This window comes from Mesoplodon densirostris, chromosome 16 (genome assembly GCF_025265405.1).
Source record: "Mesoplodon densirostris isolate mMesDen1 chromosome 16, mMesDen1 primary haplotype, whole genome shotgun sequence".
NCBI lineage: Eukaryota > Metazoa > Chordata > Mammalia > Artiodactyla > Ziphiidae > Mesoplodon > Mesoplodon densirostris.
The window spans coordinates 48,859,479-48,880,501 of NC_082676.1; the positions used below are offsets into that span (position 1 = coordinate 48,859,479).

Sequence of the window (21,023 nt, forward strand, 5' to 3'; positions counted from 1 at the left end):
CCTGTTTAATGGGGGGAGAAGGGGATAACTGTTGCTGTGACACCTTCCATTACGGACAGTGATGGTGTTGTGGTTTCACTTTGTTCTGCAAGATCTGGGCATCTCTTGAAAGAGATTCTTATATATAAAATAGATAACTAATAAGGACCTACTGTTGAGCACAGAGAATACTCAATACTCCGTAATGACCTACATGAGAAAAAAATCTTAAAAAGTAGATATATGTATATGCATAACTGATTCACTTTGCTGTACAGCAGAAACTAACACAACATTGTAAATCAACTATACTCCAATAAAAAAAATTAAAAAAAAAAAAAAGATTTTGGGGGGAGGAATGGCTTTGAATGCGAAGCCTGCCCCCTAGTGGCCTAGCTTGTGATTTTTTTTTTTTAATTGAAATATAGTTGATTATCTTTTTGAATTACAGTTTTGTCCTGATATACACCCAGGAGTGGGATTGCTGGATAGCTTGTGGTCATTTTATATCCCTGCAACTGATGCATGGCTGGGTAGTATTTTGAGATATTAATCCGTCTGGGTTTTGCTTCATTACATTTCCTTTTTCTTCCCTCCTTCCCTTTCCCCTTAAATCAGAGAGCTAGCTCGGGAAAGGATGTGACAGGGCAAAAAGCAGAAATAGCCTTCAGGTCATTCTGGCTCTGTGTCCCAAATTCCCAAGCCTCTGAGGTTTTAAAGAGGAAATGGACAGAGAGTGTCTGAAAAGAACTCAAAGGGCAGTGAACGTAACCTGACAAGAAGGAAATTCTCCATGGCAAACAAAAGGAAGAAAGATGAGAAAAAATTCCAAGAGTCCTAGGGAATTGCCAAGACCCTAGGTTGTGATGTTTGTCCAGGAAAAGAGATTTGTCTTGCCCCCTGTTGTATCCCAATGGTCTAGAACATGCCTGACAAACAATGGAAATTCAAAACATATTGTTGAATGAATAAGTGAGTGAACAGATTCTAGAGGAGCTTATAACTAGAACGTAGGGAAGGGAAGTCACACTCAACAGCTAACAGCCTCCCTCAACCCCTGCCATTTTTCCAGCCTCCAGGCTTTTGTGCACCATTTGCCCTCTGCCTGGAATGCAGCAACATGGCGAGACTGAGGGCCATCGAGCTGAACTGCCTGGGCTTGGATATGTGACTCACCACTTACTGTGCAATTCAGGCAAAGTTAGTTAACCAGCTCTGTGCCTCAGTTTCCTCACAGGTAAAATGGGGATAATAATAATACCTACGACAGGGGATTGTTCTGAAAATTAATGAATTGATCTGTGTAAAGCTCCTGGCATGTAATAAGAATTCAATAAACAGAGCTGATATTATTTTTCTTATTTACCCTGACACAAAGCCTGCTCCACCCAGATAACTCCTTTACATCTTACAGACTCAACTCAGCCATGGCTTCCTTCAGGAACCTTCAGGTGCCCCTCTGAGGGTTCCCATGGTACCATCACACCATCTGCCACATTGCAATATAATTATCTATGTCTATCTCTCCCACTAAGCTGTGAGCTCCCCGAGGGCAAAGATGAGATCTCATTTGTCAATGGGTACAAACTGGTAGTCAGGCCCTTCCTGAATGAATGAATGAATGAATGAATGAACATCTGTGCTTACTGAGCCCATCTCACCTTCCTACCTGTAACGTGCCACCTTTCTCACACTGTAAACACCTAAACACCAAACTACCCCCACCTCCCACCTCATCCCTCAGGTACACCATACCCAGGCCTGCCCTCTGCTCTTCTGGTCTTGTCCTGCCATATTGGTTATGGAAGGAAGATACCCAAGTAGAAGGGCCCTCACTAGTTTCCTTGAACTCTTCCCCCCTTGTTAGGGTCTCCATGATGGGCAGAACCTTTTCTACCTTGAAACAGTTCTTTACATAACAAGAGGGGCTTCTCTGAGCCCTCAACATCAGTTTCCTTTCTCCTAAGAATGCTTTTAAAACTTCTTTTGGAACCTAGTGTACAGGTGGCTGCGATCCTCAACCTTTCCCAATAGCCTGTCAAGGATTTATGTTCCTCTGGTGCTCTTCTTTTGATGTGTGGATGTCAGATCTTGGGAAGGATTTTAAATACAAAGTATCGGGAGTTCCTAAGTCCTTCTGGGAGACGCTTCAGTCTGAGAAGGTTGTGTACAGCATAATACAGTGTAGGAACACCGAATGGGTGTCCCAAAGAGAAACATCCAGAACATCGCTCCTCTGCTATTTTTAAGAACAGCCCCAATTTTTGTGAGATAGAACTATGGATATGGTTAAGGATTTGCAGACTGCTGCAATGTAGATGGAAATGTTAATAATGGGATATTAGTTGCTATGTTAACAGGGAGATACTGAATTGAAAAGGGGTATTTTATATACAAGGACATGGGCTTCATAACCTCCAGGAGCACTTTACAACTTTGATCAGGGCTTCTGATTGTACTGCCCCCACTCCATGGTAACACAGGGCATCATGATGCCCATGTGATTTCCTGTGATTCTACAAGTCCCACTGTTCTGTGTCTTTTCTACATTATCCAGGAAATGAGGGTAGTTATAGCTCCAAAGGGTGAGTCCCAGTCCCAGTAGTTATAGCTCCAAAGGGTGAGTCCCAGTCCCAGTCCCAGTAATGCTGTTGACCTTGGACCTGGTCCTTTGGATTTTCTGCATGGTCTCCTTCTTTAAGGATGATGGTGTGAATTGGATTATCTGCTGAACTTTAGCTCCTCACTGTGGAAGGCACTGATTTGGGGATCATCTGTGAGTTCTGGTATCCATCAGGATCCTCTAGCGGTATCTCCTTCACACATATCCACTGATTCCACAAATACTTAGTGATGTCATCACACTAGGTGCTGGGATACAGTGGTGAGTCAAGACAGACACAGCCCTGCCTTCACCGAGCTTAAAGCCCAGAGGGAGATGCAGACACTAATCAACCCAACATAAAACCACAATTGACACAAGTTCAAGTTCAGGATACCATGAATGTCTACAATAAAGGGAGGTCCAGGGAAGCTTCCTTGATTGTAAGAATGAGCTGAGACCTACAGGAAGAGGAAGAGTAAACTGCTGGAAGAAGACAAAAGGGCAAACACTCCAGATGGAGGAAAGAGAGTATGCAGATGTCCTATGGTGGGTGGCAGCCTGGAGGGGATGAAGGATTAAAGAAAAGCAAGGAGACAGAGAATAGATAATGGGATTACCACGTTACAGTTAGTCTGTCCTGAGGGCAATGAGAAACCAGTGATGAGGTTTTTAAAGAAAGAGAACTGATTGGATTTCCCTTCTGAGTTTGACCTGCAAGATCCCTGACAGCAGATATAAAGCCAGGATTTCATGAGCCAGAGGAGATGAGGAAACCTTCAGACCTTTCAGTAGCACCTGTAGCCTGGTGCCTCTGGAGATGGTGGGGTTTCAAAGAGCATGTGGCATTCAGGCGTCCTGGGCTGGTGAGTGGCAAGGACCAACACTGGATGTGCCTCTACGGTCTGAATGAAGTGGGGCGATTCAACACCACAGGTCACGTTTGGCCTTACACTGCTGAGAAGGGCCCTCTTCTCTCTGATCTGTCTGGCTGAGATCAAGGAGGAGGGTCTGGAGTCCCAACAATGAAACCAGAAGGATGCTTGGGAGATCAGAGTATACCCAGGAGACCCAGACCCTGCCAGCTCCCCTCCACTCGGGCCAAGGCACCCAGCTCCTGGCTACCGTGAGTGTTGGCTGTTAATGGCTCACAGTTGCCCCATGTCCAGATAGCTGCCCTCAGTCTCACAGAAGCCATGGATTCTGGAAGGTACCATCCCACTTTTCAATCCCAGTAACCTGGAGCAAAGACTGACTGTCTTAGCCAGCCCTGGGCTGCGGAAATAAAATACCGCAGACTGGGTTACTTAAACAACAGACGTTTATTTCTCACAGCTCTGGAGGCAGGAAGTCCACTATCAAGGTGCAGGCCAATTCAGTTCCTGGTGAGAGCCCTCTTCCTGGCTTGCAGGTGGCCACCTTCTTGCTGTGCCCTCATGTGGCCATAAAGCCACCAAGCCCATCATAAGAACCCCACCTTCATCTAACTCTAATTATCTCCCAAAGGCCCCATCCCCAAACGCCATTTCATTGGGTTAGGGCTTCCACATGTGAATTTTAAGGGGACACAATTCAGCCCACAGTAGTGTCTGACCCTAACAGAACAGCCCTCTTGCCTCGAGGAGGGACTGACCCTGTGCTATAATCTGTGGTCCAAGACTCCATGGGATCCAGCGAAAGCTGCTCTTCAAGGGAGACCACACTCTCACTCAGCTTTTCCCTGCTCTGTCCTCACTCCTCATCTCATGAGCAGCCCCAGTAAATCACTTGAACAAAAATCTCCATCTCGGCTCTGTGTTTACAGAACTGCGGTCAAAGCATCAGGTTCTTCTATCATCAATCAATCAACGATCCCGCACCAGGTACTGACCGTGCCTGGCACGGTGAGGAGGCAATAGCAGGGCACAGTGACCTGCAGACACGAGGCCCAGGGGCTCATCCCTGCTCTGCACGAGACATCAGGCAAGTTGCCCAACCTCACCGAGTCTTAGTTTCCCCTTCTGTATGTTGGCAACACCACTATCTCCATTGGATGACCCAGTACCAAAGCACTTGGAAAACCACAAAGTGCTCTTAGTGTATTGGTAGCTATTCAGTTAGTGCTAGCAGAACCCTGAGCATGCAGATATTCTGTCCTTAACTTTAAAGGGGTCCTAACTTTTCTTCCTTCCTCTTGTTATGGGTTGAATTGTATCCCCCTAAAAGATGTGTTCAAGTCCTAATCCCAATACATATGAATGTGACCTTGTTTGGAGATAAGGTCTTTGCAGATGTAATCAAGTCAAGATGAGGTCATACTAGATTAGGGTGGCCCTAATCCAATGCCTGGAGTCCTTAGAAGAAGAGGAAATTTGGACGCTGAGACACACAGGGAAGAATGCCATGTGATGATGGAAGCAGAGATTGGAGGGGTGCAGCTACAAGCCAAGGAGCCCCAAAGATTGACAGCAACTACCAGAAACTAAGAGAGAGGCATGGAACTGACTTTCCCTCAGAGCCCTCCTGAAGGAACCAACCTTGCCGGCACTTTGATCTCAGACTTCTGGCCTCCAGCCTCCAGAACTGTGACTGAATAAATATCTGTTGTTTGAAGCCACTCAGTTTGTGGTACTTTGTTACAGTAGCTCTAAGAAACAAATATACCACACCCTCATTGGGATTGCCTGAAAATCATCAGCTTGTGATCAAGATATAAGACAGCGTACCTGTGATTAAGGGGGAAGACTGACCTCGAATTGGAAGAGACGTTGTATTGTACCACGTGAAACAAAGTGCCCAAGAAACACACATAAGAGGTAATACAGCTAAACCACAGAGGGAATAAATAAGGTATGGGGGGAGAGTTAGTGCAGGGAACTAAACCAAAAAGTAACCTAGTATATCACAATAGTGAACAGACCTAGGTGATGCCGTGTGTGACTCTCTAAGCCTGTTTTCTGATAGAACGATACTACTACCTAGCTCATTAGAGTTACTGAAAATTTTTCTACAAGATATTGCCATAAGTGCTTTTCAGAGTGATTAACACACTTAAAAACTCAAATGTTAGCTACTTGTGATGTAGCTAACTGGATGATGATGATGATTACAAATGGTGTGAGCTCTCGGAAGCACAACTTCTCTGAGCCTCAGTATCTTCATTCGTAAAACAAGTATAATAGATTTTTCACAAGGCTGTTTTGAGCATTGAAAGAGATAACATGTAAGTCTTTTCTATTTAACTGAAATCTCATTGACATATAACACTGTGTAAGTTTAAGGTGTACGGATGTGTTGATTTGACACATTTGTATATTGCAATATGATTACATCCCTGGCATTAGCTAACACCTCTATCACCTCACATAATTATTTCTTTTTTGTGGTGGGAACAATGGATGGACCTTGAGAGCATTATGCTGTGGTTTGGTTTTGAGCACCGCGCATTCAATGGGTTCCTTGAAGGCTGGCTGGCCCTAGTAACATCTGAGCCAGTGTAGTTCCTAGAGAATAACAGTAGAGAGCAGCAGGGTCTAATTTTTGTGCCCCTCCAGCCCAGGAAGCTTAGACAGTGTGGGAAACCAGCTTTTCATGAGGCTTTTCCTCCTCGGGGGACCCTCAAGCATTTCACTGGGAAGAAGTCAGGTCAGCCATTGCCTTCCTTTCAGAGGATAAAACAATTCAACTGAATACACGTTCCATAAGAGCCCACTGGGTGTCATGAACCTCAGTTTAAAACAGGGATTATATTTTACAGGGCTATCTTGAAACTTTTATGTGGTGTAGTCTCAGTGCTTCAGAGCTGCTGAACCATTCATTCCAGGGCCTCAGACCAATCTTTGCAAAATCAATCCCTTCTATGATCAATTCCCTAAGATATCAAGTCATAAAACCTTGTTTAAATTAACAAATTGTAAATTCTAAGAAGTTTGACACAAGCCTCTGGGGGGAGAATTCCTTCAAAGTTCTAGTCCCAGTCTGGGTACTTCCCTGGAGGTCCAGTGATTGAGACTCCGTGCTTCCAATGCAGGGGGTGAGGGTTTGGTCCCTGGTCAGGGAACTAGGACCCCACATGCCGCACGGCGCGGCCAAAAAATATATAAAAAATAAAATAATAATAATAATAATAACAAAATAAGATAAATTTTAAAAAAACAAAGTTTTAGTCCCATTCTGGTCCAGTTCAGTGTTGCATTTACCGTAGCGTTATGGCTGAGCAGTTACCCATCCAGCACAGCCAGATTTCCACTTTGTTTGAGCTGCACATGTCAGAACCAAGCATTTTGTAAATGCTCCATTAGGAGGGACAGACACCATGCTGCACTTCTCATAAGAGGCTGTATTATCCCTCTTTCTTATTACTATGAAGTATTTCAGAAGTGCGAACAATATGGAGAATAACAGAACAGGGACCAGTGAGGCCGCCGTCAGGTTTAAGAAAGAAATACTTCAAATACATGGAAAGCCCCCAGGGACGCACAGTGCCATAAAATTAAGGTGCTCAGCATTTTGTCTGCTCTACTGGCTCCTTTGAGGTCTTCGAGAAAAGTAATGTACTGCTGGTGTCCCAGCTCTAAGCTCCAGCGCACCAGAGGTGCTGAGAGCTTCACCCTGCGGGGATGCAGTCTCTAAGGATGCCTACAGCGGGGATGGGCTGTAATGGGGGGCGGCGAGGGGGGGCAGGTAGAGGAGGAAGGCAGTGTGTCACCGCACCTCTCGCCCCGCCCCTGCACCGCCCATCCCTCCACCAACCTCCCCTCCCCTAACTCAGCGGTCCAGCCAGGTCCGGGAGCCCAGCGCCACCTACCGACAACGATAAGGACCTCCCTCTCGATGTGGGCCTGGATGTAGATGCGGCCGCGGCGCTCCGTGTGGTCTGTGCCGCAGAGGCTGGGGACGTTCATCACGCAGCGCTTGTGGACGTTCATCATGCAGGCTGCGGGGACAGAGGGAGGGTGCGCGGCTCAGGCTGGTCCAGGCTGGACCCCTCCTGTTCCCCTCCTTCCCTCCGAAGCTGGCGGAGACCAGCCGGCCGTGCCCGCCCTGCCCGGGGCTCATCAGAAGGGCTTCTCCAACTCTCCCCCGCCCCCCGCCCCCCGCCCCCCACCCCAGGCCCTGATGGACAAAGGAGGAGGAACATGCCCGTCCTCCCGAAAGGCTGAGGCACCCCAGCACCCGCGACGGCTCTGAAGCCAGAGGCACCAAACTCAGTGGCACGGGCAGCAGGTAACGCAGCGAGAGAAGCTGCGGGTGTGGCGGGACCTGACCGGCCAGGGAGTGCAGTGTCCCCACTCAGGAGCAGCCATGCAGGGTGCATGCCCCATATTGCTGAGATCGCCCCGTTTTTCAAGATTAAGCAGGAATCCTGACTTGTATGTGACATCTCCCGATTTTTAAATATTGACGGCCCATAGGTTGGTTTCCGTGGAAAGAGTCTGAGAATGGGAGTTGTGAGCCAGCAGGTTTCCCGCAAGGGCTCCTGGGAGGGAGGAGCTCGCCCACGAGGATGCACTGAGGCTGACAATTAAGGGAGCTCTGGAGCTCCAGTGACCCTTCAGAGCTGTCCCAAACTGATACAGGAGGACCAGGCCTCTGCACCCCTGCACCCGCCAGGAACCACCCCCTGGGAGGGGCATCATCTTGGGACCTGAGCAGAGCCCGCACAGTATCCACCGAAACTAACTGCAAGAAAAAGAATTAGACGCAGGGTAAGACGAATGGAATAGGTCTGCGAACTGAATCGGACCTTCATGTCTCCTGTGTGATACGGTAAATACAGGCTCCCTTCCCACACTCCTGTAGTACATCTGTGCTTCTTTCAGTGGGTGGCTCGTTTCCCCTAAGTCCCACGGCTGCTCCAGGGAGGTGTGCCTGGAGTCCAGTGTTCTCTAGGGGACCCTCGTTCCAGTTTGAGAAGCCAGGAGGAGAGGCTAGATCACCCCATGGGGCCTGCATTTCAGGAGATTCCCCGGGGAACTGGGGGCAAGGCATCCCCAGGGGTAGGGGGTGCTGAGGACACCCCTTCTCAGCCCGCCCAAGCTCCAGGAGGCAGCAGGCAGATTACAAAACTGGAAATGAATTATGGGGAGAGAAGGATGGTGGGGAGGAAGGGAGAGCCCCCTGGAACCTGAGTGCCCACGTTCAGGGCTCTGCGTCAGCCCAAGCTGCCTCCCACCCACCCCTCTCTGTCCTGGAGGCCCACTTGGGGCCCCACGTGCGCTAAGAGGGATCAGTGTCCCACAGGCAGAAGGCACCTGCACCGCTCTCTCCCCGCCTCTGTTCTGTGTCTACTGGGAGCCCCCATTCACCACGCATGTCTCTGTGGCTCTTGCCCTGTTTCTGTTTCTGTCTGCCTCTCGGTACCCACATCGGTGAACGTCTCTTTCCTGGTCTCTGCTCCTCTGCGTCAGCACGTGTCTCTCGCTGCCTCGGCTGCATCTGTGAATAGGTCTGTTTCATGATCTGTGCCTGTGCCACACCTCTGTGTCTCCATCTCTTTCTGTGTCTCTCCATGTGTGTGTTTCTGCCTGTCTCTGCTCTCTCTCCCTCTCGGTATCTCTGCAGGAGCCTGACTGAGTGCATCTCTCTCTGTGTCACTTCCAATCATTGTGTCTGCTGGTTCGTCTGTCTGTCCCTCCTGCTTGAGTCTCTCTCTAGCTGGGCCCCTCTGTGGCCTCACCCATCACTCCCTACACCTGGGCACATGTGTCGTCTGCCCCCTGAATCCGTCCCTGTCTGTGCTTGTGTGTTTCTCTCTGTCTCTTGCCCCCTTCCTCCCCATCCACACCCACACTCCTCTCTGTCACTCTCTGCCCCTGAGAGTTTCTCTCTCTGTCCTCTGGGCCTCAGGACCCCTGTGACAGGGACAGTCTGGCCTCATGACTGCTCAACATGCTGGGGTCAACAGGCCCCTGGGAGCCACCAGCACTGAGCCCCCCATCTCCACCCCGTCCCCTTTGCAGCTGCAGCTCTCAAAGCCTGCTGGCTGGCTCCCCCACCCCTCGGGCCATTCAGTCCTTCACTTAATAAAAAGAAGTCCTGCCCCCTCCTGCCTCTTCCCACCCCGGCCTGGTCAGAGAATCACACGCCCGCCCCCCTTCTAGCATAAACTGTAGGTGCTGAAGGGAGGCAGATTTTCTCTCTGCAGAGAAAGGCATCAGCCCCGCATATCGGTGCTGGCAACAGCTGTGTGCTTAGCTGCAGGAGTGGCCCCGATTTGACCACGCCTCCCTGTGTCCACACCTGTGGACTGTCCCCTCCCACACGGACTGTGAACCTTGCCATGTGACTTGCTTTGATCCGTGGGACTTGCCCTCTTAAAGCACTTGGGACCTCCGTGTGAGCAAGCCCAGGCTAGCCTGCTCAGGACGAAAGACATGTGGTCCCCCAACCCCTGTCATTCCCATCACCCAGGTGACAGCCAGCTATCCTTGCGGACAAGTGGGTGAGGCCCTCCAGGCCCAGATAGCCCCTCACCAACCTGCTAACCCACCACATAGGCATGAGTAAGCCCAGCCCAGACCTAAAGGACAGCCTTGCAGAATCATGAGCTATATAAATGGTTATTGTTACTCAGCAACAAACAAGTGGTACCCAGCCCACCCAGGACTTGGCAGAATGTTTTGTAGACCATGAGGAAGCAGCCCAGTCAGCAGAGGCTGCCAGAGAGCAAATGTACTTACTGTCACATTTCATCCCCTGGTGGATGAGTCCATACAACAGTGACCCACAGTGGTCACAAAACGTGGGGCTGGAGTATGTGTGGATCTTGAACTTGTGTTTGCTCCGGGGGTCCTAAGGTCAAAAGAAACAAACAAAAGAGGTTGGCATCAGTGTGGCATGCCCCGGTTTCACACTGCACTGAGCATCACTGGAGAACTCCTAGAGAACTGAATTTGGCCCCCAGCATTCATCATACTTTTTGGGACCATCACTGGAGCTCTGTGCCCAAACATGGTGCTTGATAAGTAACCACTGAATGAATGAATGACTAAGAGAGCTGATGGCTCCCATCCTGCCCCAGCACACTCACTGTGCCTGCAAGTCCTCCATCTGGGAACCCAACCGACTCTTATCTGCAGCAAGGACTCCACAGATGGCAAACAAAACACCAGACAGATCAGGTAAACAGGTCCCCTTGCTCCTACTTCTCTCTCCTCTATCAGCCAAGCAACTTCTGTATGATCTAAAACCCAAGTCTGGGCATGAAACCTCCCCAACAGGACCTCATCATCTATGGGACAGAGTTCAAAGTCCAATGAATAGTCTACAGGTTGTGGCAGAGACTACTAGTTTTCCACCAATACCCATTCTTCCTTTCAATAACAGAACCCTTGAGTCTTAGCAGAGACCGTGGCTGCCCAACTATAGACCACATTTCCCAGTCTCCCTTGCAGCTTGGTGTGTCAATGTGATTGGGTTCTGGCCAATGGGATGTACGTATTTCAGTCATTCCTTTAAAAGGAAGGTGTACAGCCTCCAGGGCCCCTTTTTCCCTTCCCATTATCTGGAAGATGGTGAGAAGTGGAAGCAACCACCTTGGACCCAAACTTGGACCCACCAGCCCTGGACTTTGTACTTTTGGACAGACATCTGAGAGAAAACCTACCTTCTGTCTTGTTCAAGTCACTATATTTGGGGCCTATTTGTTACAGCAGCTTACAGCATTCCTTAACTAACTAACATGCCCTTCCTAACCTGGCAATGTAGTGCAGTAGTTAAAGGTCCAGACTTTGGAGCATAAACTGCCTGGTCTCTTCTTTGATGCATAATTTGGGGCAAGTTATTTAATTTCTTTGTGCTTCATTTTCGTTGTGTGTATGATGGAGAGAATGATATAAGCTATACGACCATTGGGAAGAATGAATGAATTAACCTATGTAGAGATCTTAGAACAGCCTGGCACACAGTAAGGAGTATAAGCTTTTGCATTATTATTACTAGATCCCCCATGTGATCCCAACTATGCCCCCAAACACACACAATGGTTTCAGTACCCAGGACTTGCTCATACTCCCAAATATGCCATGCCCTTCATGACTCTCTGGCTCTGCATGATGTCTTTCTCCTTCAAGAACTTCCTTCCTTCAAGGAACTTCAAAAAGTTCCTTCTTCTCTTTCCCATCCCAGCCTGAAAGTTGCTTTCTCTGTGAAAGAGGAAAGTTAAAATCATGGGCCCTAGGTTCCAACCCAGGGCTGATCTGATGTTCTAGCCTTTGCTATATGCTACCCAACTCCTAATTAATTAATTGATTAATTCATTCATTCATCCATTCACATTTATTTATTGATGCAGGTGCTTTTTAAAAACATTCTAATAGAGACAGAAAATGAACAAGTAAGCAAATAAATTGACAGAATAAGTAGAAATTATTTTATGTGCTATTAAAATGATGAGCATTTCTCCTTAGGAAACTGTTATTTACAAAATTTAAAAGTAATCCTTATATCTTCCAGAATGGCTAAAATCTTAGAAAATTGATACTGACAATACCAAGTGCTGATGTGGAGAGAACACTACTGGAACTCTCCTACAATGCTGGGGAGAATGCAAAATGGTAGCACCTCTTTGGAAAACTGTGTGGCAGTTTCTTATAAACATACCCTTATAATATATGATGTAGTAGTCTCACTCCTAGGTATGAAATGAATACATCTATCCACAGAAAAACCTGAAAGTTTATAGCTACTTTACTTATAATAGCCAAAGTCTGGAACCAACCAAGTATTCAACATTCAACGTGTGAATGGATAAACAAAGTGTGGTACGTCCACACAATGGAACACTTCTCAGCAATAAGAAGGAATGAACTACTGATACAGGTAACATTCATGAATCTCAAAAGAATTTGGGTAAGATAAAGCTCTCAAACACATGCTGTTTGATTCTGTTTAAATCAAAGGCTACACGCTATATGATTCTATTTAAATGACATTCTAGAAAAGGCAAAACTATGGGGACAGAAAACAGATCAGTGGTTAAGAAGGATTGGGGGTGGAAAGGGGGTTGACAACAAAGGGACAGCATGTGGGAACTTTTATGGGGTGACTGGAATGTGCTATATATCAACTGTGGTGAATTTTACTATATGTAAAGAAAGTGAATTTTGCCGCGTGAAAACTCTGTCTCAAGTAAGCCTGCCTAAAATCCTGTCCATCCCTGAAGGCTTTTGCTGGCCTGCATCTTCTTAATGAGCTACAAAGTTTCTTTGATGACATTCCAAGCCTCTGCGGTCAGGCAGACTAAGTGTTGGCCCTTGCACAGCTCTGAACCACCAAGTTTTAGAGGCTGGGTCAGCTCTGCTCTGGCTGTGGGACCCTGCAGGGCTCCCAGGATGCAGAAGGACCCCAGGAGCCCCTTGTCCTGCTCGAGTATTGAGGTGCTACCCTAGTAACAATTTTTTGGAAATCAAAAAAGGAAACTAAAGGCTCCCAGTCGATGGCTTAACCAGCCATGTTTCCATTCTTAGGCAATGAGATGCAGAAATACATCTGGTTCCCGGAAATAGTCCCAGTGCTCTGTGCCATAAAACACGTCCCTGGCCTTTGAGAATTCACCTTGAAGTTGAGAAATGAGTGTCTCAAATCTGCCTAAAAAGAAACACCTGTTCACTACTGGTATTGGCCTGAAGGGGGAGCTCAAGGCTTCTCTCACTCCCCTACTCAGCCTCAAAGGAGGAGAACCTATCTGGCTGGTCAGAGTCCAAGACACTGATTGGCCCAGCCTTGGGGGGGGGGGGGGTGTGGAGCCTTCACAGGCTTTAAAAGCTGCACCACCATCTTTCTCTTTCTCTCCCTCTCCCAGGAAGCTGCTAGGCAGCCGTGGCCTCACCCTAAGGAGGTTGGGCATGAACGGTCTGGACCAGCTCCACTCCAAGCCCTAGGACAAGTTCTCTCTCTCCTCTTGGTTTTGTATTTCCCTCTGGGTTCCCTGATATGTTAACCTATAGGAGCCAAGAATTAGTTTTGAGTATGTTTTAAATGTCCTTAGGCCTACCTAATATAGAAAAAAGGAGTCCCCAAGGGCCTCATGAGCTCTACTTCGAGATTTGAAGCAAAACCCCAACTAACAATAAAGTTTCTCTTTGCTGGCTTTGCACTTTCCTCCACTGATAAATCTTAGTGAGGAATCTCAGGGAGAAGGATTCAAGCATTTCTGACCGCATACTATTGCAACAAGCAGGACCCTCTGGGGCTCCTGGGCACGGGAGCCTTTCTGTTCAGCCTCCATGACCTTCCCTGAGTTCCAAAGGGCAGGTTCAAACGGTTGCTAATCAGGGTAGAGAGGGGATGCAGAGACAAGGGAGGAGCAGTCAAGAAACAATAGTGCAGGAGGGAGAGTCAAGATGGCATTGTGGGAAGATGAGGAGTTGGCTTCTCCCCACAACTAGGGTTCCTGCCGGCCACTGGTGGGGGACTCTGACACCCAAGGAGATGGGAGGAACCCCATAGTGAACCGGTAGGATGTAGGGGGACTGAGCGGGGGAGGAGAAGTGGAGGCCAGAGAGGATAGGCGCCCCTGAGGCTGGGGAGATCAGGAGAGGCATGTGGGAGGGACTCTCCAGGAGGAGCAGAGGGCGACTGCCCTGCCCACTCGGGCCTGAGGAGCCTGCTGAGCTCCCACGCTGATCCCCTGCACTCCAAAGCCCCCTCCAGGCCACGTGGGTCCTTGGGGGCATAGGAGGGAGGCCAGGGAGATCAGGAGAGGCAGGCGGGAGGGGCCCTCCAAGACCAGAGGAGCAGGAGAGGAGAGGAGGGTGTTTGCCCCGCCCACTAGAGCCCAGGAAGCCTGCTGGGCTCCCAGGTGAGGTCCCCTGCCCACTGAGACCAGGGGTGGGGTCACGCCTGGGCCCCTTCTGTTCCTTGAGCCTAAGCCCCACCCCCCACAGCCCCCAGGGCCTTTTCCTGCCCTGTGGGTCCTGAGCCTAGGCCCCACCCACTGCCCAAACCTCGCCCTTGCTTAGGTCTCACTCTCCACAGCCAAGGCCTTTCCCCCCCTTTTTAAAATTTTCCCTCCTCCTCTTTTTTACTATTGTGATACTGACAAACCTTTCAGTTGTTGATTCATCTATATTTTTATTTTTCTATTCTTTCTAACATATCTGTTAGTTTCCTAGTATAATTTTATTTTTTACTTTGTTATTGTTCTTTTTTTCTTTTTTTTCTTTTTTTTTTTTTGCCACCCCATGCAGCTTGTGGGATCTTGGTTCATGAGCCCAGGGTCGGGCTGAAGCTCCTGCAGTGGGAGCTCCAAGTCCAAACCACTGGACTAACAGAGAACCTCAGACCCCAGGGAATATTCATCGGAGTGAGATGTCACAGAGTTCCTCATCTCAGCACCAAGACCCAGCTCCACCCAATAGCCTACAAACTCCAGTGTTGGAAGCCTCAGGCCAAACAACCAGTTAGACAGGAACACAATCCCATTCATTAAAAAGAGAGAGAGAGAGAGAGAGAGAGAGCAAAAAAATATGTCACAGATGAAGGAGCAAGGTAAAAACCTACAAAGCCAAATAAATGAAGAGGAAATAGGCAATCTACCTGAAAAAGAATTCAGAGTAATGATAGTAAAGATGATCCAGAATCTCAGAAATAGAATGGAGGCATGGATTGAGAAAATACAAGAAATCCTTAACAAAGATCTAGAAGAACTAAAGAACAAACAGAGATGAACAACACAATAACTGAAAAGAAAAATAAAAATACACTAGAAGGAATCAATAACAGAATAACTGAGGCAGAAGAATGAATAAGTGAGCTGGAAGACAAAATGGTGGAATAACTGCCGAGGAACAGAATAAAGAAAAAAGAATGAAAATAATTGAATACAATCTCAGAGACCTCTGGGACAACACTAAATGCAGCAACATTCAAATTATAGGGGTCCCAGAAGAAGAAGAGAAAAAGAAAGGTTCTGAGAAAATATTTCAAGTGATTATAGTTGAAAACTTCCCTAACATGGAAAAGGAAATAGTCACCCAAGTCCAGGAAGCACAGAGAGTCCCATACAGGATAAACTTCAGGAAAAACACACCAAGAAACATATTAAGCTAACCAAAATTAAATTCTAAGAAAAAACACTAAAAGCAGCAAGGGAAAAACAAAAAATAACATACAAAGGAATCCCCATAAGGTTATCAGCTGATTTTTCAGCAGAAACTCTGCAGGCCAGAAGGGAGTGGCAGGATATACTTAAAGTCATGAAAGAGAAAAACCTACAACCAAGATTACTCTATCCAGCAAGTATCTCATTCAGATTCTATGGAGAAGTCAAAAGCTTTTCAGACAAGCAAAAGCTAAGAGAATTCAGCACCACCAAACCAGCTTTACAACAAATGCAAAAGAAACTTCTCTAAGCAGGAAACACAATAGAAGAAAAAGATCCACAAAAACAAACTCAAAACAATTAAGAAAATGGTAATAGGAACATACATATCGATAATAACCTTGAATGTAAATGGATTAAATGCCCAACCAAAAGACACAGACTGGTTGAATGGATACAAAAACAAGATCCATATATATGCTGTCTGGAAGAGACCCACTTCAGACCTAGGGATACATACAGACTGAAAGTGAATGGATGGAAAAAGATATTCCATGCAAATGGAAATCAAAAGAAAGCTGAAGTAGCAATACTAGCATCAGATAAAATAGACTTTAAAATAAAGAATGTTACAAGAGATAAAGAGGGACACTACATAATGATCAAAGGATCAATCCAAGAAGAATATAACAATTATAAATGTTTATGCACCCAACATAGGAGCACCTCAATACATAAGGCAAATGATAACAGCCATGAAAGGAGAAATCAACAGTAACACAATAATAGTAGGGGACTTCAACACCCCACTTACACCAATGGACAGATCATCCAAACAAAATAAATAACAAAACACAACCTTTAAATGACACAATAGACCAGATAGATCTAATTCATATTTATAGAACATTCCACCCAAAAGTGGCAGAATACACTTTCTTCTCAAGTGCACACTGAACAGTCTCCAGGATAGATCACATTGTGGGTCACAAATCAAGCCTCTGAAAATTTAAGAAAATTGAAATCATATCAAGCATCTTTTCTAACCACAGCGTTATGAGATTGGAAATCAATTACAGCAAAAATACTGTAAAAAACACAAATACATGGAGGCTAAACAGTGCACTACTAAATAAGCAATAAATCACTGAAGAAATCGAAGAAATAAAAAAATACATAGAAACAAATGACAATGAAAACATGACAACCCAAAACCTATGGGATGCAGCGAGAGCAGTTCTAAGAGGCAAGTTTATAGCAATTCAATCTTACCTCAATAAACAAGAAAACTCTCAAATAAACAATCTAACCCTACACTTAAAATAATTAGAGAAAGAAGAACAAAGAAAACCCAAAGTCAGTAGAAGGAAAGAAATCATAAAGATCAGAGCAGATATAAATGAAATAGAAACAAAGAAAACAGTAGCAAAGATCAATAAAACTAAAAGCTGGTTCTTTGAGAAGATAAACCGAATTGATAAACCCTTAGCCAGACTCATCAAGAAAAAAAAGAGAGGACGCAAATCAATAAAATGAGAAATGAAAAAGGAGAAATCACAACTGACACTGAAGAAATACAAAGGATTATAAGAGACTACTACAAACAACTATATGCCAATAAAATGCACAACCGTGAAGAAATTGACAAATTCTTGGAAAGGTTCAATTTTCCAAGACTGAACCAGGAAGAATAGAAAATATAAACAGACCTATCAAAAGTAATGAAATGGAAACTGTAATTAAAAATCTTCCAACAAACAAAAGCCCAGGACCAGAAGCCTTCACAGGCGAATTCTATCAAACATTTAGGGAAGAGCTAACACCAATCCTTCTCAAACTCTTCCAAAAAATTGCAGAGGGAGAAACACTCCCAAATTCATTCTACGAAGCCACCATCACCCTGATACCAAAACCAGACAAAGATACTACAAAAAAAGAAAATTATAGACCAATATCACTGATGAGCATAGATGCAAAAATCCTGAACAAAATACTATCAAACAGAATCCAACAGCACATTAAAAGGATCATACACCGTGATCAAGTGGGATTTATCCCAGGGATGCAAGGATTCTTCAATATATGCAAGTCAGTCAATGTGATACACCATGTTAACAAATTAAGGAATAAAAACCATATGATCATCTCAATTGATGCAGAGAAAGCTTTTGACAAAATTCAACACCCATTTATGATAAAAACTCTCCAGAAAATGGGCATGGAGGGAAACTACCTCAACATAATAAAGGCCATATATGACAAACCCACAGCAAGCATCATACTCAATGGTGAAAAACTGAAAGCATTTCCACTAAGATCAGAAACAAGACAAGAATGTCCACTCTTGCCACTCTTATTCAACATACTTTTGGAAGTCCTAGCCACAGCAATCAGAGAAGAAAAAGAAATAAAAGGAATACAAATTGGAAAAGGAGAGGTAAAACTGTCACTGTTTGCTGATGACACGATACTATACATAGAAAATCCTAAAGATGCCACCAGAAAACTACTAGAGCTAATCAATGAATTTGGTAAAGTTGCAGGATACAAAATTAATGTACAGAAATCTCTCACATTCCTATACACCAACAATGAAAAATCAGAAAGAGAAATTAAGGAAACACATTTACCATTGCAACAAAAAGAATAAAATACCTAGGAATAAGCCTGCCTAAGGAGGCAAAAGGCTTGTACTCAGAAAACTATAAAACACTGATGAAAGAAATCAAAGATGACATAAACAGGTGGAGAGATATACCATGTTCCTGGATTGGAAGAATCAATATTGTGAAAATGACTATACTACCCAAAGCAATCTACAGATTCAATGCAATCCCTATCAAACTACCAATGGCATTCTTCACAGAATTAGAACAAAAAATTTTACAATTCGTATGGAAACACAAAAGACCCTGAATAGCCAAAGCAATCTTGAGAAAGAGAAACGGAGTTGGAGGAATCAGGCTCCTCGACTTCAAACTATACCACAAAGGTGTAGTAATAAATAAAGACAGTATGGTACTGGCACAAAAACAGAAATATAGATCAATGGAACAGGATAGAATGCCCAGAGATAAATCCACACTCATGGGCACCTAATTTACGACAAAGGAGGCAAGAACATACAATGGAGAAAAGACAGCCTCTTCAATAAGTGATGCTGGGAAAACTGGACAGCTACATGTAAAAGAATGAAATTAGAACATTCCCTAACACCATACATAAAAATAAACTCAAAATGGATTCGAGACCTAAATGTAAGACCAGACACTGTAAAACTCTTAGAGGAAAACAGGAAGAACACTCTTTGACATAAATCACAGCAAGATCTTTTTTGATCCACCTCCTAGAGTAATGGAAATAAAAACAAAAATAAACAAATGGGGGGCTTCCATGGTGGCGCAGTGGTTGAGAGTCCGCCTGCCGATGCAGGGGACGCGGGTTCGTGCCCCGATCCCGGAAGATCCCACATGCCGCGGAGCGGCTGGGCCCGCGAGCCATGGCCGCGGAGCCTGTGTGTCCGGAGCCTGTGCTCCGCAACGGGAGAGGCCACAGCAGTGAGAGGCCCGCGTACAGCAAAAAAAAAAAAAAAAAAAAAAAAAAAAAAAAAAAAAAACAAATGGGACCTAATGAAACTTAAAAGCTTTTGCACCACAAAGGAAACCATAAACAAGATGAAAAGACAACCCTCAGAATGGGAGAAAATATTTGCAAACGAATCAACGGACAAAGGATTAATCTCCAAAATATATAAACAGCTCTTGCAACTCGATATTAAAGAAACAACCCAATCCAAAACTGGGCAGAAGACCTAAATAGACATTTCTCCAAAGAAGACATACAGATGGCCAAGAAGCACATGAAAAGCTGCTCAACATCACTAATTATTAGAGAAATGCAAATCAAAACTAGAATGAGGTATCACCTCACACCAGTTAGAATGGGCATCATCAGAAAATCTACAAACAACAAATGCTGGAGAGGGTGTGGAGAAAAGGGAACCCTTTTGCACTGTTGGTGGGAATGTAAATTGATACAGCCACTATGGAGAACAGTATGGATGTTCCTTAAAAAACTAAAAATAGAATTACCATATGATCAAGCAATCCTACTACTGGGCATATACCCAGAGAAAGTCATAATTCAAAAAGACACATGCACCCCAATATTCATTGCAGCACTATTTACAATAGCCAGGTCATGGAAGCAACCTAAATGCCCATCGACAGACGAATGGATAAAGAAGTTGTGGTACATATATATGATGGAATATTACTCAGCCATAAAAAGGAATGAAATTGGGTCATTTGTTGAGACGTGGATGGATCTAGAGTCTGTCATACAGAGTGAAGTAAGTCATAAAGAGAAGAACAAATATCGTATATTAACGCATGTATGTGGAACCTAGAAAAATGGTACAGATGAACCGGTTTGCAGGGCAGAAGTTGAGACACAGATGTAGAGAACAAATGTATGGACACCAAGGGGGGAAAGCCATGGTGGGTGGGGATGGTGGTGTGATGAATTGGGCGATTGGGATTGACATGTATACACTGATGTGTATAAAATTGATGACTAATAAGAACCTGCTGTATAAAAAAAATAAAATAAAATTTAAAAATTTTAAAAAAAATCTTAAAAAAAAAAGAAATGGGTTAGAAACTGTCATATCCCTACCCCAGCATCACCACTTGATTTCTAGTGTCCCTGGTCATCTCTCCCACCCTTAGGAGCCAGGTTCCCACAGGGTCCTGTCATGATTCTTCTACCCACTGTTTCATGGGGTTGAGCTCCATCATGCTTTGTACTAGGCAAATGGATTCCAAGTTTTCTTCCACTTCTGATTTTGATCCGAGATTGCCAAATAAGAACAACAAAATGATAATCAACTACTGTGACTCTTACTGCCACCATGAATTCAGCAGACTCTCTGCCAAGCACTGTGCTAAGGGTTCCATATAACATCAGTAAAGCTTCATAATGGCCAATGAGGGAGGAGTTATTATCCTGGTATTCCAGATGACTAAACTGAGGCTTAGAGAGGTAACTTGTCCAAGGTCACAAAGTAAGGAAGTGGGAGAGACAGAAGTGAAATCAAGTTTGTCAGGCTCCAAAGATGCAGGCAACAGAGTGGGGACACCCGAGTATCACCTGGCTGCCTCCCTGCTCCTCAGCCTTCCCAGAGGGTCTCCCACCCAATAGGGGGTTATAGATAATGACACCCTTCATCCCACACAAATGCAGCACCAGCCAGAGTCAGGTCACTCAGAGCTCCCCACCCCCACCCCCAAACCAGAGTCTTCACTGTGAACAGATACTCCCCAGGACCAAAGGACAGGCTGAACCCAGCTCAGCATCTTCAGTTCATCACCTGACTCCAGGTACATGCAGCTAAGGAGGAAGGAAGCAGAGATAAGA

At 45.4% G+C, this 21,023-nt stretch overlaps 1 protein-coding gene across 2 annotated transcripts in view; it reads right to left on the reverse strand.

Annotated features, from left to right (window-relative positions):
• The window catches only part of PRKCB (protein kinase C beta), a 311,308-nt gene that overhangs the window by 131,679 nt on the left and 158,606 nt on the right, over nucleotides 1-21,023 (reverse strand). For both annotated transcript variants that reach the window (XM_060120019.1, XM_060120018.1), the window contains exons 4-5: nucleotides 10,243-10,354; nucleotides 7,368-7,496 (exon numbers count right to left, since the gene is read on the reverse strand). In XM_060120019.1, the coding sequence (XP_059976002.1) occupies nucleotides 7,368-7,496; nucleotides 10,243-10,354 (241 nt within the window). The remainder of the gene's footprint in view (nucleotides 1-7,367; nucleotides 7,497-10,242; nucleotides 10,355-21,023) is intronic.